The sequence below is a fragment of the Stenella coeruleoalba genome (assembly GCF_951394435.1).
Source record: "Stenella coeruleoalba genome assembly, chromosome: 11".
NCBI lineage: Eukaryota > Metazoa > Chordata > Mammalia > Artiodactyla > Delphinidae > Stenella > Stenella coeruleoalba.
Window position 1 is genome coordinate 59,091,211 of NC_137157.1, and position 19,376 is coordinate 59,110,586.

The 19,376-nt window shown below is 40.2% G+C and overlaps 2 protein-coding genes across 2 annotated transcripts in view; one reads left to right on the forward strand and one right to left on the reverse strand.

The window, feature by feature from the left end:
* Positions 1–19,376, forward strand: part of TESPA1 (thymocyte expressed, positive selection associated 1) — a 127,003-nt gene that overhangs the window by 41,942 nt on the left and 65,685 nt on the right. The window lies entirely within an intron of this gene.
* On the reverse strand, positions 8,927–9,931 carry NEUROD4 (neuronal differentiation 4; the record flags this gene model as incomplete). Its single annotated transcript, XM_079936576.1, has 1 exon — positions 8,927–9,931. Exon 1 carries the CDS (start codon positions 9,920–9,922, stop codon positions 8,927–8,929), a length of 996 nt encoding a protein of 331 aa, XP_079792702.1. The 5' UTR covers positions 9,923–9,931.

Consider the following 19,376-nt stretch of genomic DNA (forward strand, 5'->3'; position numbering starts at 1 on the left):
TGGGAATGTAAAGTTACCTTCACAATTCCCAGCACGTGTTCACGTGCTCCAAAAAAAAAAGAAAAAATGTGCTTTACTTTATCCTTACTATATGGAAAGGACTGCACCGGGAGCAGTGCAAGAGGATAAAACAGCCTCTCTTCTCAAGCTTATAAACAGTAAAGGAGACATAAGTGGAAACAGTAACTTCACTTGTAACATCAATTATCATGATTCTCTAAACTTCAAAAAGAAGGAGGCAATAATTAAATAAATATAAAGGAGGCAATAATATAAATACAATACATATAAATAAATAAAATAAAGAAGGTGGTCCTAATTATTATCGGGATATCTGGTAAAGGCTTATCAAGGACGAATTTCAATTAGGCTTTGAAGGATAAATACAATTTCAGCAAGTGACGATGGAGGAGAGAGCACTCCGGAGAAAGGCATTGCCAGGAACAAAGGCAGGGGAGCAACTTCACTTCATGTTGATTAGAGGAGCTGTAATCCAGAGAGGCAACACAGATGTATAGCTAGGAGGGTAAGAAGGTGGGGGGAATGGGGTGATATATGTGTGTGTATATATATATATATATATCTCATTAGTGATATGTAAATGTAGACCAAGACCAGTTGTGGTGCACGGGCTTTAAATGTTAGGCTTGGGAAGCTTGGACTTCATTCTATAGTGGTTGAAGGACGAGTGCAGGATTTTGATCAAAGAAATGACATGATTGTGGCTTTACTTTAAGGTGGTCAGTCAATCAGGATGGATTCACGAAGAAAAGAAGCATTGCGTGCAAAAAGATTGGAAGTTTAAAAGAACACTATCACAGGAGTCCAGACAGATAGATTCTGAGAGCCCTAAGTGGGCAGTGAGGGTGAGAATGCGTGAGGGAAGAGGAAGAAGTAAGGCAGGAAACACGGTGAGCGCTTGCACTGCTGCCTTGATCTCTGTATCTCTGACTCTGTCAGCCTCTCTCAGTGGGCCTTCCTGGAGCTCTGACTCTCCCAGATTCTGTTTCTTTCCATACCCATCTATCCTTCCTCTTCCTTCTGGAAACCCAGACATTGTGGGTCAATGCCTTTTCTCAGCGTATGTGCCAGCAGTGAGGGGAAGGCCAAGGTCCTTCCTTCCAGAGCTTCTGTTCAGGTGAGAAAACAGCCTGCCTGGGAGCTGCTTGGAGACAAGGAGACTTTAGAACCTCCTTTCAAGTCTGGCCCATTAGGCAAACCTCTCCCAGCACTTTTCTCCCTCGCTCCTCCAGTCCTAAACAGTTCTGAATCCCCCTGCTCCTCCATCTGTCTGCATGTGGCCTAGATCTCCCTGGACAGGGATTAGGTAATTGTGCCATTCCCATCAGCATGCCCAGGGGTCTGGCAGGAGGGAAGCCGCCGGCTGGCAGCAGCGGGCTGAGCAGGAGCCAGGGGAGCGTCTGCCCCAGGAGTCCCCGAGCAGCTCGCGCCTGTGCCTGGCCCTCTGAGGGCAGCCACGTGCCCGCCTGCCCTGGATCTGCATCAGCTCAGAGGCCAGCTCTTAGAGGAGGAGAGAGCACTTAACCTTTATCCGGCTGCCCCTCCAGGTCCAGCGGGGAACACTAGAGCCTCCTGCACTTCTTTCCTGCCTCTCGGCCTCGGCCGGCCTCCGCTCTTCCGTGCCTAACCTAGCTCAGTTACTAGTAGCATTACGTTAATGAAGGAAAGCCTCAGGCTATAGACTTGCCAAAAATTAAATGGTCCAAAAAGTGTTTCCATTTGACTTTAGAGTACATTCAAAGGTGTGTGTGTGTGTGTGTGTGTGTGTGTGTGTGTGTATGTGTGTTTTCAACGTGCAACAATCTATACGTGTTAAATATATGTACCTTTGCAGGGGAGGGATAAATTAGGAGTTTGCGATTAACATACACATACTACTATATATAAAATAGATAACAAGGACCTACTGTATAGCACAGGGGACTATATTTCAATATCTTGTAATAACCTGTAATGGAAAAGAATCTGAAAAAGTATATATATATATAATATATATATATATATAATGTATATATATATATAATATATATATATAATATATATATATGTAACTGAATCACTTGGCTATATGTCTGAAATAACACAACATTGTAAACCAACTATACTTCAATTAAAAAATATATAGACACATACCTTCAAATATATATGCACGTATTTACATATATACCTTGATATGTTTGTTTACATATAGATACATTAATATGTGTGTGTATACATGCCACACCACACACACACATACACACACACCAAAAACTAGGAATATAGAACTGGCATGGAGAAACAAGCTTCACATGAAATTTTTTTCGTCAGTCATCTACAACATGAATTATCCATATGGATAACAGAGAACATGCTGTATTTGCAATCAGGTAAACAACATGATCAACATCTTCCTGTTCTTTCCCACTTCAGGGGCAGAGTGGGGGGGAAGGGCACAACTCTAGGAATGACACAATTTCTCAATTCTATCTTTGATAAGTTTACTTTAGCTAAATGTAGATTATGGGCTTGCCAGACATGTGGTGGTGGTTATTGCTAGAGAATAAGTTCATGGCCTAGAAAATTGCCGTCTAAGTGGATAAATTGAAGCCACCCAGTTTCTGAAGATAGCTGACTAGTGATGATGAAACCGCACAAGGCACCCCCCTGATTTTATGCTTCGTAGTCCACTTTTTCTTCATCTGTTATCTTTTATTCAATCATCGTTCATTCTTTTTTTTTCAAAATATGTGTCATCGGTCAGAGAAAATGGACATTTACTGCGCATGAAAACATTAAGATGAGAGCAACTTCAGGTTTCTAAGGGCACGGTCGTCTCATCCTATAGATGAGAAAACGAAAGCTCAGAGAGTTTACATGACTTGCCATGGTGTCATATTTATTTACCCATTTCTACAAAGTTTTTACGATATCTGGAACCTCCTTCAAATGGTTTATTTTGAAAACTGATATAACATTAAGAACTTTACTTTGGGACTTATACCTGGTTTAGATGCCCAATAAACAGCAATTTCTTCTTCCTTTCCTTGAGGCTTTAGCCATTATTTTCTAAAATTTTCTTCAGTTCACATTTAGCAAGTTAATTCATTTACTTAACACACATTTGAGGTATTGGTCAAACATTTTATTTTCTTGTGTATTATGACAGCCGTAATGGGATTCCTTTGATTTTATGATCAACTATTTCCCTGGTCACTATGCATCTGAACCGGGCCTTGACTACAATTTTCTTTGCTTTATTTCATATTTGTAGTAAATCATTTTAGCCATTTTAGCAAAGCAGCTGAGGCTTTGAGGGGTTAATTAATTTAACCAAGGTTATTCAACCAGTAAATTATCCAGAATTGTCATAATAATCCATTAACCTCATCCCAGAAAGTGTGTTTTATTTAACCACAAATAAAGCAGGACTTTACTTATCTAAAACAAGCAAACCAACAAAACATTGTAATCAGATAGTCTCTGACTTAACTTCTAACTAATTGCTTGACCTAGCTAATCAGTTAATGTCTCTGAGTATCAGCTTCCTCCTCTGTTAAACAGCATCTATAATACTTGAACTTCTTGCCTCCCCTTGCTGTCAACACTGAATGATAACTGGGTAGAAAGGCTTTATTAATGTATACTCTGTCGAACTATAAACTTACAAAGCACAGTCCTGTGTTCATTTGTGTATTCGCAGCCCTTGACTTAATGCCTGGCCCAGAAGAAGTGCTCAGCAACCATTTGCAAAATTGAATTGAAAAGAAATATATAGTACTATGTATATGTGAGATAATAGCATTCCTTTCCTACATCGTCTTAGGTCAGATGACAGCAAAATGCTACCACAAGTCTTCTTTTAGCTCCAGGCCAATTTCTAGAAAAGAAAGAAAAATACAATGCTTCCTATCTCCCAAATTCAGGAAACTTGCCTTTGAGGATTTCTGTTAAAGGTGTGCCTGTGATGAGTTAGAAAATAGCACATTCCAGCGTAAGGAGTACTAGTCAAAAGGCCTGGCTTTTGATATTGGCCCGACTCAATGATCAACCGTATGAATTCAAAGGATCTTTTCTGCTTTCTTGTTCTCAATTTCCTCATCCCTTCCCGTCTACTCCCAATAATGACAATAGCAATAACAATAATATATTACTTCCTTTGTGCCAGAACCTGAGATAAACCCTTCATTGGCATTATCATCACTTCTAATTCTCATATCAACTCTGTGAATTTGGTGGGATTTTTATGCCCTTTTTGTCAAGAAGGAACTTGAGACACAGAGATGTTAAATAAATTGCCTGGTTAGCTTTGAACTCAGCCAGTTAGATTCAAACCCAAGTCTGTCTGATTCAACCCTCTTAACTAAAGATCTCTGTGGACTCCCTAAATAAGCCTACTGCAGTCACCATCAGCACTCCCTAGTCATATTATTAGAGACAAAGAGAAAAGTCAGTGTGAGAGTAATCAAAGAATAATGAATAGTAACATGAATGGTAATAAATACCATTTATTAAATATGTGCTTTGGACATGTTATCTCAATTAATTCATCAGAATGACCCTATGAGGAAGTCATTGCTATTATTGCCCTTTTAAATTTGAGGGAACTGAGGGTTTCGCAAGGTAATCAATTTAATAAAGGTAATTCAACTAGTAAGTTACATAACTAAAATATCATTTATTAGATCCTAAAGCCAATGCTTGCAATTAATGCACCAAACTATACTCTGAAGTTAGATAGACAGAAAAAAATAATTTTGAAGATAGGCTGCTCCTGTGTTGTAAAAGATTTTATTATTTTCATATCGATAATTCCCTGTTCAAACTTTCTTTCTAAAACTCTAAAGATATATAAGATGACAGCCATGAAATGGATTTAAGCCCTCGGAAAGATGGGCACTTTCAAGAAACAAAGCATTGATCTGTGAGCTAACCTGTATCTACATAGACAACGTACAATTGAAAGCTGAGCTTCTGTCAATGGAAAGAGAGTCTTTTCTCAGGTTCCATTTCAGACCTTGGGTATGGGCCAGCCTGGGTCACAGATACAACAGGCTGCCATATGTCATATGGACAATTTGAGGGGTGTCAAAAAGTACCTCCTCTTCCACCAGCTCTAGCCTTTTGTAGATACGACAACATTATGTACCTACCAGCCAAGCAGCCAAACAACCAAACCTTTTGGATAAATCATCTAGTTCAAATCCTGGCTCTACCTTTCACTAGCAGTGTGAGCTTGAACAAGTTACTCTATGCCTTAGCTTCATAATTTGTAAAATGAGGATGATACTAGTGTCTCCCTTAGATGGATTGTTGTAGATTGAAGGAATACATGTAAATCGCCTAGAAAAGTGACAGTGCATAGTAAGCATTTCTAACAGCTAGATGGTGATTGTGGCTGGTATCTGTCAGTTTATGTGTATTCCTCTAGAATATTCTTTGCTAAATGTTCTCTTAATAATCATCAAATGATGCGTACATTATTATTCATTCAGTATTGCAAAAAATTGGAAAAATCCAAATTTTGTAATTTAATATCATACATTATGTTTTTTTTACTTAAAATGTTAACCAGCTATAACAAAGAATTAAGAAAGTTTGATGATATATAAAACTACTCAAACGTATGTGTTGAAATAAAGTATGCAGAACTGTGTTATATTATGCTACCAAAAACAGAAGAAAAAAGGAGAGGATAATCTAACTTCATATTTGTACCTAATGTACCTAATATTCTCTTATATATGCATAAAAGATCTCTGGTAACTAGTAAACTAAAAATTAAAAAGTGGTTTCTAGTTGGAGAGTGGGTACTGGACAGATGGAGGATGGGGTGGGAGAATGACTTTCATTCTGTAATTTTTGTTTCTTAACTATTTTAAACAAAGTCTCTCCCTTGATTAACCAACAATATTTTATTAAAGTTTATTTTTATCATCATCATCATTATTATTTCTTTGTCATCAGCAGTTTATGCGTGTAAAAAGGGACCCTGGAAAATTTTCACTGGAGAAATCTGAAGGAAAAAAATCATGAGACGGAGCTATTGCCAAAAAACACGCTTCATAAATTTTTGAAGAGTTGGTAGGCCCACCTAAATTTTGGATAATAGTTCATCTTCCTGTGGTCCACCTCTCTATAAGTCATCTAAGTCACCTGTTTGATGGCTTAGAATGCTCAAAGCCCTAGATTTGTTTTTTTCTCAATTGCATGGTTGATTATGTAAATAGCAGAGTGCATCTAGGCTTCTAGCTACTTGGTTTGGACCTTTCAAGTCTTCTGGCAAGATCAGTTGAAATATGGGATGTGTAAATCCTCCTGACAGGCCAGCCTGTACTCTGCTGCTGCTCGCAGGATTTAGAGTCAAAGAAAATTAATAGGTGAGAGTGAAGAAGAACTTTTAAGATTGACAATGCAACACAGTGTCTAAGAAGACTCACAGCTTTATTTCTGCTAGGAAAAGAGGAAAAACTTTTTTTTACAAAATGTTTAAGCAATTGCTTTGCATTATCGGGTAAAGTCCCCAGAAGAAAAAGACCATCCGGGGTTGGAGAGTAGGTTCTTTCCAATTACACTGCATTTCCAAATTTTATTCAATTATAAAGTCTCTCTGAACAATCCCACACTGGTTCATGGGTACCATACTCCCCAAAAGCATAAACAACAGATTCCCAAAAAATAACTGGCTCATCTTAGAGTGAAGGAAAAAAAGTCTAAAAATAGTACCTTGCATAGCCATTCAAATTATTGCTGCTTTTTATGAAATTATTACAGGTAACTCTGCACTAACTTCCTCCTTTGCCCTCACCCCCAAACTCGGGAATTTCTAGCAAAATTATGAGCTACTTTCCAAATGAAGTCTTAGGGTGGGTTTGCAAGCACATGTTTAGAACCCAAGGAATTTGCATGGAATGGAGCAATAAATTAAATAAATAATAACTAATAAATAATTCAGACAACATTCATTATCTACAAACTTAAATGCCACAAAATGCTAGCTTCAAGGATAGATCCCCCCATAGCCTCTCAGGAAGGTAAGTGTCAGTATAGACTCAGAAAGCACATAGGATGGCTTTATAAATCATTTTACTTGTCTATTCCCTCTAGGGCAAATCGTGGTGAGGGGAACCACTTTGGTGGCTGATGGGGTTTAAGAGCTCTCTGCAAGGATACTTTCAAGTGGATTTACAAAGTACCAAGGGTACAAAAACAGTAGGATTACTGCTGCAAGCAAAACGGAAAGAAAATGACTTAGACTGTAAGGAGATAATAAGAGGGTAACGAAAGTCAAGATACACAAATAGTTTGGCAGGTTTTAGGGGATAGCTAAGCTGTAGAAAATGGCATACTAATCTGCCTTATCAATTTTATTCGTTGGCCCTATTTGTGTACCCTGCCTGCTTCCTAAACTTATCCTCTCTGGCAGTGGCAGGATGTGATCCACTATCATGTAAACCATTGAAGCTTTTGGTTTGCTTTAAATAATTGTCCGGGCAGACTGAACAGGACAGTGAAATTTCTCAGATCACATTTCTCTGGAAAAAAATAAACTTGACAAAATTACTGCTGATATAAAGGAAAGAAGAGTTACATGAAGAAAAATAAACATCCTGCAAATCAGGCTAAACCTGTGGTGAAGACAAAAATTGGTAGAAGCATTCACTGACCTTGGATTTGATTTCTGCATCCCTAAGTCTGGTCACTTGAAATGTTATCTACAATGTGTAATAACATATTTTAGAAGTGAGGAAGAGGTAACAATTAGTGGGAATGAGACAAAAGAATTATATGTATGTTGGAAAAACTCAAGTTTGGTCAATAAATCGATTGGTGCTTGTGCTTCTAGAATATATGTGTGGACAAAAGCTAGTGGTTTTAACCATTTTTTCCTTAACCAAATGAAATTCATCTTGCCAAAGAAAACCTAGTGGTTTTCCCATGGGCGGGTGTGAGCTGGAGAGAGTCCCCAAACGATGGTTAGGTAGTATCCAGCAGCCATTTTATTGCTCTTGAATGTGGCCTGGGTTGTTTGCTGATTCCAATAGCAGTACCTGAGCTTCATCAGAATTTCCAGGGCCCTCAGGTTATGAAATCCATGAAATGGTCTAGATGACTTCTCCAAGTCCCATTGGTTGTAGGAGTCTGAGGTTTCAGTGACTTGCTTGCCCCACCTCTAGTACTGAGAAAAGTGCTTTTGAAATGTCATCAAGAATCAAGTTGGTATGAGATCTCTATTATGGTTCTCAAATTACTACGGAAGATATGTTCAGCTTTCAGCCCAACAAGAAATAGAGCTAATCTCTTAAAGAACATTATTCACAGTGACAGCCAAGTTAGAATGTTAGCCTCTGGAAGCTATTTTTAGATAAATGCAAAGAAGTCCTATCACCAGGTCCCCGAGAGACACGCATCGGCAATTCCACTTGATCATTCCACGCACGGTGTCCATTTCCTATTACTCCTCAATCCTTCTACTTTCAAGAAGTTTATAGGAGTGATCAGCAAAGTCACAGAATTTCAGAACTATGAAGGACTTTAGAAATTATCTAGACTTAGAACAATTGACTGATTTTACCAGTAAGTAAACAGAGGCCAGAAATGAAAAATTAATTGGCATAGATCATTCAGTGAGTTTTTGGCACCACTAAGATAGGATCCAGGGCTTCTGTTCTATTTTCACATGATTGTAAAGAGTCCTATAATTTCACTTTAAGACCCTAAACAAAGGAATCAATACAATATGAGAAGTTGATGAGAAAAGAGAGACAGGTGTAAGAAGGTGTAAACAGACTGGGACTATTTTGTTTGATATGTTTGTTTGATATGTATCTGTAGGGTTCCATTAAGGTCACTGAGTCTTCAGCTCAACCACTTGAGTTATGGGAAATGTCTCCACATCTTCCTCTGAAATGCTGGTCTGACTGCCCTAATCAGTGAAGATTGTATTGAGTTGGGCCCCAATGCCATGATGGGGGTAGGAATCATAGGACATATCTATGGGAACATCATAGCGGGGTGTACCAGCCTGAAAGGGAGTTGAATGTACATGCCCTGAGCTTAGACTAGCAGAGGGGTAATGTGGCATGAAACTGTAGGATTTATCCAGGTCAGGGGAGGCATCTTGCTTCAAGGAGAAGTTCCCACTGATGCTCAGGGGTGGAGTAAGTGGGCCCTCATAAGGTGGTGTACCGCAGTCAGGTGGGTGGCTCCCAAAGGATGATTCTCCCAAACTCTTGAATACTGGGGGTTTGAGATTAATAAGATGTGTTTCCATATGGCCATAAGGAGGGCTGGGGAGCCCAGGAGACTGATAGTTGAAGTTGTGGACAGAGATGGCAGAGTCACAAATAGGAGATTTCTCTTCACACTTCTCCAGGAGGACAGACTGAGAGCCCAACTGGAGGCATCCAGCCACCAGGTTGCTTGTGGGCTGAGAGAGCCCTTTACAGAGCATCTCCACAAAGCCCTTCCCTTCAGGTGTCTGTCCAGTTTCTAGGACCTCAGACAACGCCCAAATATAGTTCCTGGCCAGTCTAAGAGTCTCTATCTTGGAGAGCTTTTGGGTCTTAGAGTAGCACGGCATGACCCTCCTCAGGTTGTCCAGGGCATCGTTCAGGCCATGCATCCGGGTCCGTTCCCTAGCATTAGCCTTGACTCTTCGAGCCCTGAATCTCTCAAGGCGAGCTTTCGTCATCTTCTTTTTCTTGGGACCTCTTCTCTTAGGCTTCTCCCCATCTTCTTCCTCCTCTTCTTCCTCCTCAATACTGTCATGCTCTTCAGCTAAGCTGCCAGGCATCCCATAAGCAGCTGGTCTTCTCTCCTCCTCCTTTATCTCATTCTGAGAAGCCGGACCTTTGTCCATCCAAGATGGTGTGTTGACCAACTCTGTCATCTCCTTGGGTTTCACATAAGATTTTGCCATTTCTAGACTCTGGAAAAGGAAACAGCAATGGTTAGTGCCTGTGACCATCTGATTTGATTTGAAACTAAATTTTCTTTTTATGTCTTAGATGTAAAGCACAGAATTTGTATTGGAATTCACCTTATAATTATCTAGCCCAGGTTCTCCATTCTAAATAACTAATCTAGGGCTTCCCTGGTGGCGCAGTGGTTGAGAGTCCGCCTGCCGATGCAGGGGACACAGGTTCGTGCCCCGGTCCGGGAAGGTCCCACGTGCCGCGGAGCGGCTGGACCCGTGAGCCATGGCCGCTGAGCCTGCGCGTCCGGAGCCTGTGCTCCGCAACGGGAGAGGCCACAGCAGTGAGAGGCCCGCTTACCGCAAAAATAAATAAATAAGTAAGTAAATAAATAACTAATCTAAACTCAGATAAATGCCCAGGACACTCACTTAACTATAGCATTTATAAGAAAATCAACTATAGGAAAAGGAAATTGACTTGATTATCCATTGCAGAGTCAATACCCAACTGTTTTTATTCTCAGGTTCTTTATCTCATGGATATTTTATGCAAAAACCACTCAAAACATGTTCTTCTTTCTTCCCAGAATTCAGATCATAAAAGGAAATAGCTAAGGTGAGCATATAAATTATTGTCCAAATAGAGAAACTTCTGATATTACATAATAATATGTAAACAATAATTGTAATATTGCAAAATTTTAAAAGAACATCAAACAATCACATAAGAAAACTGTTATATAACTATACCACAAAATAAATGAAAAAGTGTAATGAGATCATTCAGACTTTGTACATGTTCTCCAAAGGACTACTCAATCTCTATTTAGAGACACATATACATCTGACTCTTAACATCCCTTGTTTCCTACTGACTCTGCTGGTACACAACATGATCATGAAATATTTCTCTCACCATCACCATTTTGTTTTTCAGTAAGCACCTTGTGGTCTGTCTAGTGTTCGTGGTGTTAGAGGTGTTAGTAACATGGTGTCTAGAAAGCATCAGGAAAAGAGAGGAGGTCACCACTGGTTATCTTTCAAATCCACCCATATGTTAAAAGTGAGAACTCTTCATTGAACACACATCTCACACCCTCAGACAAGAATACAGCAGCAGCTCGAATTACAAGCCAGAAGTCTGCCAAACCTATTTAAGATTATTTTAGTGCAACTATTATAAGATTTCATTAAAAATGGAAAATCTGGAACAGATTTTAAACTTCACAGAACATAGTGACTGCAAACATAGCGCAGACTATTTCAGACAAACATGCAAATAGTCGGACTAACTCACTTGCCTAACAGATACTGTTTAGTCAGAATTTTCTATGAAAAATTTGCAATTGTAAAACTTATTTGAAAACCAAAAGAGCCTGGTGGTTTAGTCAATATTTTGCATTCAATTCTGGAAGAGCTTGAATTGTTTTGAGATTTGTTGAGAGATTCGTAGGTATACAATTTACCAAGTAAAAGTATCTGATAAACTCCATCGGGGCATCCCAGTTCCACCAGCTAGTCTTCGAAATGTTAAACCCTCCGTCACCTTTGTATATTAGAAAGGGGAGAGCATGATAAATGTTTTTTGATCCTTGAGTCTCAAATCAATGAATGCAGGAATTAGTACATAGCTTTTAAAAATATAAATATATGATTTGACTTGTTTCTGGTAATCTGAGCTTGTTTTCCTTGTAACCTCATTTACCTCCTATAAATAATTAATGTGACTGCATTGCAAAAACAGCCTAGGTTCATGTTAATCAGCACGGAAATCATGTCAGCTTGACTTACTCACTTAATAAGGCTTCCTGGGTAAGCAGCTTGATTGAAAACACACATTGGAACCTATTGGTCAACCGGCTAGCCAGGCCAAGTCAGAAAATCCCACTTTTAATATGGATGATGGAGCTTGTGTGCTGAGCTGCACTTCTAACGCAGGCAGATATCCAGAGGGAGGGTGAAAGACCTAATTAACTTTCTGTTAAAGTAACACAGACCTTTCAGAGGCAGGTGCACTCCGAGGCCAAAGAGGATGGAGTGGGCTTGGGAAACCTAATGTTCCACACGCCATTATAGTAACATTTGTGTAGTCTTAGAGCAAAACTTTAAGGGAAAAGGGGATTGTTATGTTCATTTTATGGTCGAGGTCACTGCAGGTCAGGTAAATTAAGTACTGGAAATGCTAAGACATACAGCAGGTAGAGCAGGACCTAACACCAGTTCTTCTGATTCCAAATACTAGGTTTTATGCTTTTTTTTCTCCTTTTTATTTTCATCACAGCTATGGGGAAGAAAGAAAGGCACTTTGACTTCAGGAGATGTGGATCAGTAGAGCAAGTCACCAGGAAACGATCCTCATCCAAAGGGAGGCTAGTTTAAGTGTTCTCTGCTTTTTAACTCTCATATTCCAGGATTCCTTCCTCTTTCAAATTGTTTTCTTGTTGCTTTCATTCATTTATTCCCCCCTCTTTTTTTACTCTGTTTCCTTCTCCTTTGCCTCTCCCTTCTGTTTCTCTCATCTCCTCTTCACTGTCATCATTATCACTGGGTCGTACATACATGCGTGGAAAGGAGAGCAGGAGAGGAAAGGAGAGTCCCCTGAATTGCCCCTGAAACTCAATACCAACCTAGCCTCTGCATTTGAGCTTTTTTATCATCCCCACCTCCGTACCTCTGGACACTAGCCCAGCTCTGTCAATCCTCCCGTCTATCACGAAGTGGGATTAAGAGAACAGAGTAGACTACCCTTTGCCTTGAACGCAACGTGATGGTTTCTGTAAGAGTCAAAGAGCTGCTTTCAAATCAGATTTACAGCAGGTATAAAGGAAAAAAACCAAATGACTTTGGCTAAAACAATATAAAAGGCAACCAGTTTTCATCTTTGTTCTCTTACTAACCATGGAAAGGATGTAGATGGCTCCAGTTTAACTTTCTCTTTTCCCATAGTTACTGGTCCCTTAGCTCTGAGGGAATCCCATGAATATGTAGCGTAGTTTCAAAAGCATGGAAGCTGGAATAATGCACATTCTAATCCCAGTTCTTTTTATTCCTAGTTGTTGGTCTCAAACACATTATATCAGCTCTCTGATCTTTCATTTACTCTTTGATAAAATAGGGATACGATATATTTTATGTGGTTTTGCAAGTCAGAAATATGAGAAAGGATTCTGTAAACTTTAAATGCTATAAAACACTATCCATATTAGTCTTCTGTTTAGTCTTGGGTTTTCTTATCTAACTCATTCACACATTCGCTTATTCAAAAATAAAAATTATTTCTCATGGGTGAATAATAAAAGGAGACTGTATTAATTACTGTGCCTCTTATCTGTTTGGAACCTCCTCTGATTGGCTCAGAAGATCATCTGATAATTGCCTAATAACCTTCCCTTTTCCCCAATGTGGCTAGACAGCACAGACCCTGGAGTCAGATTACCTGAGTTCAAATTTCAGCTCATTTGCTTACTAGGTATGTAACCTTAGGCAAGCTTCATAATCTTTCTGTGCCTCAGGCTCCTCCTCTTTAAAATAGGAATAATCATAGCCCTACCTCACCAGATTATTGTGAGCATAAAATGAACTAATACATTTAAAGACTTTGAATAGTGCCAGACATCATAAATGCCATGTAAGTGTTAGGTATTTTATTCCTAAAGTTCATCATGAGTTTTTCTGGCCAGGTGGACACAATAGGTGTAATTACACTCTATGTTTAATGTTGATTTTATGCCAGCAGGAGCCAATGGCTCCATCTCAACAGCCATTTCAAAAAATTCCCTGATAAACCCACTCCCCCAACCTCCTAATGAAATTAAATACGAAAGCTCCTGTTCTGTTACAAAGGGTGAGGAAACAGAGCTCTATCAGCTGCCTCTACTGGGTTGACTAAAACTCTTCCACCAGATTCCAGAAGGAAGTTAGCCTCTTGCATCCTGTTTTATAACTGGGAGACAGCAGTTGGCTGGACTCCTCCTCAGTCATATGAATTTTCAGGGTCATGAAGTTTCTGGTGGAATACAGACCATGCTTGGCACTTGGACATTTTTCCTTTTGTCTCTGCTTAAACAATATTGGGGATAAGATTTTCCTACCAGAATCAGGAGCCAGAGCTCAGAGGAGAAAGATGAAGAGTCTCTCAAATAGAAGTAAAAGCTAGGACTCCTCAGAGATAAAGAAAAAAACCTTTCCTTTGACTTTTTCCACCTAAATATCTTCAATGCGTTAAAAAGTTAGCAGAAGAAAAATAAAAAAAGATAAACATCCAGTTTTCGATTTGAGAGTTGAAAGTATGTGTGATGCACTTCTGAGTTTTGATCAAGGAAACCAACTTGGCTCTCTCTGGAACAGGTACCCATTTCTACCATGGATCTCAGCCTGTGAATGAATCAACTCAGGTGTATTGAAAGAAGCATAAAACTGAAACCCTGTTCCATCACTCACGTATTATATGAGCACAGAAAAATTATTTTAATTATTTTACCCTTGGGGCAAAATGGAAATAATATTTTTACCTTTCATGTCTCATTTAGAAGCTTTTATGAAAGCAAGTACTTTGTAAAGTTATTATGGAAATGTAAGGGTTGGCAACTGTTTGATAGAAGCTGTACGGGAAAGTCTGTAGCACTATTGCACAAAGTATCCTGATACACCATTTTTAGGTTTCCCCAATTCCTAGAAAAGAAATTAGCTCTCAAAATATACATGAAGCACATTCCAGTATGACCAAAGTCGATGAATACTGGCTCTGGAGGCACAATACGGGCCCCCCTGCAACCCCCAAACACATTCTGATCCTATAAAGCTCATTTTATTTTTTAATCTTGGAATTTAGATTTCCTTATGTATCTACACTTTATAACAGAATTTCCCCCCCTTTTAAGGATCCTTCTGTGAAATTTTAAGTTTAGCCAATTCTCTCAAATTCAAAATTTTTTTCCACATGTTTTTTCATTTTTTAAAAATCTGTTCTGGAAAAAAATGTTTGCTGAGGCAATGATTATGGCGACCCAATACTTTCATCACTAGGGCTGAGGTCACTGGGCATACTACTGTGTGGGGCTGTCCTGGAATTCATCCTACACTTTTACTAATTTTTGAGTTGTTGTGGAGAAGTTTCAATTGACGAATAAGTGAGTAAGGAGCTTTTGCATGTGTGTTTGTGGTGATTAGACAGTGTCTTTCCTCTTAAAAGCTGATTGTACTAACTTCACCTCCTGATGCTATGACTAAATCCTAAATACAACAGGAAGGGGACTATTCAGCCCAGTTTCTAGGGAATCTAAGCATCAGAGAGACTGAATGCCTTGCTTGGATTTACAAAGTCTGCACTGAAGACAGAATGCAGACCAGGGTGCTCATAAGTTGTGCTGCCTGGAAACAGCCATTAGGCTGTTCTGTGCTCTTCCTATTCAAACTTTTACATGCTCCACTTTCCTTGTTGATTAATACCTGTACACACACACACACACACCCCTTATCCAGCATAGACATGTCATACTTTAGTTTTCATAGCCTCAGATCCTAACCGTGAACTTTGCAAACAGAAGTTACTCAATCCTTCAGTTTTCCCTCCTTGTTCTTCAGCATTTCATCTCTGGTCCCTCTGTCAAAAAATGAGGGAGGCATTTTACATTTATTATTATTTTTCTGAACACATTTTTAGGGGTGGGTGAATGACGAGAGGCAGAGGAGGCAAAAATATATATGGACAATCTTTCTCTTCTGATTTCCCATCTGAAAGCGCTGAGGAGAAGGAAAGGTCCCACCACTGATGCCAAATGTCTAAGGATTTTTAGCAGAGAAAATGGGGGCAATGGCGAGAATATGCCCCATGGCTTTCCAACATCTTTTCTCATTCCCTTCTCTATTGTCATTTCCTTACGCACCCCACCCCCTTCACTCTTTGCAGAGCCAAAACAACTGTAAGCAGAGTGGTGGATTAGGTCAATTCTTTCAACGTATTTGGTAAGCCACCTCAGGAAAGCAGTTAAACTTTTTGGCCCTTTTCTTCAGCATTAATAAAATGGAAGAATGGGCTTGACAGCAATGGGAGGATAATTTGTAATCTCTATTTTATAAAAATGATTGAGAGTATCTGAGTTTCACTTTGAGTGACAGGTGCTATGGGAATTAGTGACATTATTACAATTTTAGTATCTGTCCCTAAGTGTTCTGGCTCTCTCTGCTTCTCTATTCAAGTTTCCAAAATCCTGCTCCCTCCTTATTTAGCCCAGAAGAGACTTACCTCACACCAACTACTCCTCTAGGTCTGCAGGAACTACCCACAGAAACTTTAGTAGTCCCCATACCACCCCATCCGCTGGCTCACCTCTGTCAGTGGCAATCCCTGGCGTGAACTCTGTGAATCTGTGTCCTGGAGGAGACTCAGAGAAGCCAAGTCTCCCTTACCATCCAGATCATAGGAGGAGGTGCTTTTAGCGATCCATGTTAAACCCGGCCACTGCCTCTTAGGAATGCCCCCGGGTCTGGTTCCTCTGACTGATACTTATTCTACTCCTTCCTTGGAGTTCTGTATGCTCCTCCAGGACGCCTTGGGCTGATGCAGCTAGTTTAGTTCGTCTTCAGTACCTCCTCTCCCTGGTTAGTTCCCTGGAGTGGAGCTTTCAGGACCACAGCCTCTGGGCAGCTCCTGCGCTCTGGCCGGAGGCTCGGAGTTGCAGCAGTTTTGATTGCTTTCCCAGCTGCCCAGGGAGGGGTGATACTGCCCGCAGTCTGACTCCTCCCTTTCCACAGCCGAAAGACACGCCCACTTCAAAGGGTTCCTCTGGTCAGGTCCTGCTTAGCCATTTGTTTGTTAGTTGGTTTGTTGGTTTAAATGGGGATAGAGGTTGGTAGAAAGGGAATATGGGAGGAGAGTTGCTGAAGTTGAGAGGTAATAAGAGCTAATAAGAGCTAATAAGGGCAAATAAAAATATTGGTCCACGTCTGAAGAGTCAAAGAATGAGAAAGATACATGCCCACGACACAACATCATTGACTGTTACCTTACACATGTGGATTGGAGTCTTTGGCTTTAAAACTTCCAAACTCTAAAAATAGAAGGAAGAAGAATCTTTCTCTCCCTTCTTTCTAACCTGTCAAACACTCCCATTTAAAACCCTTTCATTTTAATATAGACAAAGCTATATCTATATTTATTGTACTGTTCTTTCAACTTTTCTGTTTGTTTGAAATTTTAAAAACAAAAAGCAAATGAATAAAATCTTTTATTCTGAGGACACTTAACTCCCCAAATTACAAATTGGAATTCGCTATTGTTTTTCAAAAATATATCATTAAGCATTCAGGTAGAAAAAGTTCACCTGATTGGTAATGAACTTGGAAGGAAAGAAGGGTCAAATAATTCCTAAAACTCCTGGGGCATTTTGAAGTAAGATTAAATTGCTAGAAGAGAAAAAAGAAAACTACATCTGGAAAGACTTAAAGAAAGTACATGTATATGCTTTATGACAGATAGCTATCTGTGGACCAGGCTACCAAGTGAAAGTGTGGAATCGTCATTGTAGAGATTGTCAAATTTGGAATACTACCTTATGTAAAAATTTACCAAGATCAAATACATAATTGTGAGTTCTTATTAAGGTGTAAAGGATTTTGCAGTCTTCTAGTGATTCTGAGGAGCGAAGGGAAGGGTGCTTGGATAAGCAATTGGCTGCATGGTCTTTAATAGTTCAACTTTACTTCTGGCATCAATTTTCACATCTGTAAAATGACCTAATCACTTAAGTTTTTTCCTTCAATAGCAAGCCAGCATTCTGGGTCCAAGCTCAACCTCTTTTTGAAATTGACTTGAAGGCAATCCTCCAGGCTTTTTGGAAATCACTTTACCAATGTAAGCACACGTGTGTGATAGAGATGAAAAGTCGAAAATATGCCTTGTTGAAAGGAAATGTGCAAAAGGTTAAAACAAAAGATAGTTTACTGCCAGTAAAGTTGAAAGGAATACCTTAGGTTTAAAATAGTTAATTAAAAAAAAAAATTCTGATATAGGTGTCATGTGACTCTTGTCCTTCCCAGAAAACCAGAAAATAGAAATTAATACTTTTTTTCAGTTCATAGGAAAACCTCTAAGCTTTTACACATCTGTTTTGCATCCCTATCTAGGAAATATCCGCTCAGCAAAATAACTTCATTTTCAGAGTCATTAAATTACACGTGCTAGGAATGGTGGATTTCTAAAAACCAAATCAGAATCTACGGCTCAGCCAGAGGAGATTTCTCTATGGAGTAATTTGTGTTTAGAATACAGCTGCAATGAGTATGTACAGGATGGATTGATCCCCTGTTTGTGTCTTTGAAGCGACCTCCATGGATGTCTGAGAGTTGATGATACTGGTGGTGTCAGGATGCTGCCAGTGAAATGTTCAGAGGGCAGAGAGGAGTAGTGGATTAGCAGAAAGGTGAACATGTTGAGACAAAGATGAGGGTGGGGACAGAACATTCTGTGGGGCTCCTTGCTTTCTCTGACAGATGTAAGGGACTGGACACAATAGGATTAGCTCTCAAAACACGTTCAATTGTGTGTAGTGTGTGTGCCTGCGCGTGCAGCCTCGGTAGGGCGTCGAAGAGGGCAAACTCTTAAATTTTCTTTAAGAGTTGCCTTTTTCAGAGGGAGGAGTGGAATCGGTTTCATCAGGGTCACCCTCATCACAGCTCCTGGACGGTTATACGGTTGGCTATTCAACTCGGAGAGAGCAGAAAGGGGCGGGGGTGGGGGAGGGGTGTGATGCTGTCAGCAGAAGCAAGGGGTGGTGGCTGAATGCAAGGCAGTTGTACTCCTTCTCCTCCCCCAACACAGTTCTTGGGCCAGAGGGCCAGTCCCCAGCCCTTCCTTCTTTCTCTGTCGCTTTTTGTAAAGCTCTGAGCTAACCTGTTACAACCATCTGCTGGGCGGAGAAAACGCAACCAGCGCTCAGTTGCCGGCCCACAGGCTTGACGCTGGGAGCCATTGAAGCAGAGAGAAGCGAGGCAACAGGCAGATTTATGGGCAGCAATCTGTTACCTTCCCCCCTCCCCCAAGGCCCCTCTGCCAGGAGACAGCTTGATAATCCATCAACCCCACTAATGAATTAATTAGTATTCCCAGTGATCCCGACCCCCAAAGGGGACCAGCCTGCAGGGCCCCTAAGGGGGCTGGAAACTGCCTTCTTCGACCAGACACTGAGGACCAGGGACCAATGCCTGACATTAGGCCCCAGGGTGCTGAGCTGCAAGCCACATACCCTGTTCTAAAAGATCCCCAGATGTCCTTCCTTCTCACCTTCCCTCGGGAGACGGCTAGCTTTTGCTGAATTAAAACCAACACCACCAACAAACGGAGTCTGGAGCCATAAATCAGGGACTGTGGAGAGTAGGACAGTGAACTTCCAGAAAGTGAGAATTCAGGCTGCCCATATTCCGGGTAAAACTTGAGCAGGTCTTAAAGCTATTCTCCAAA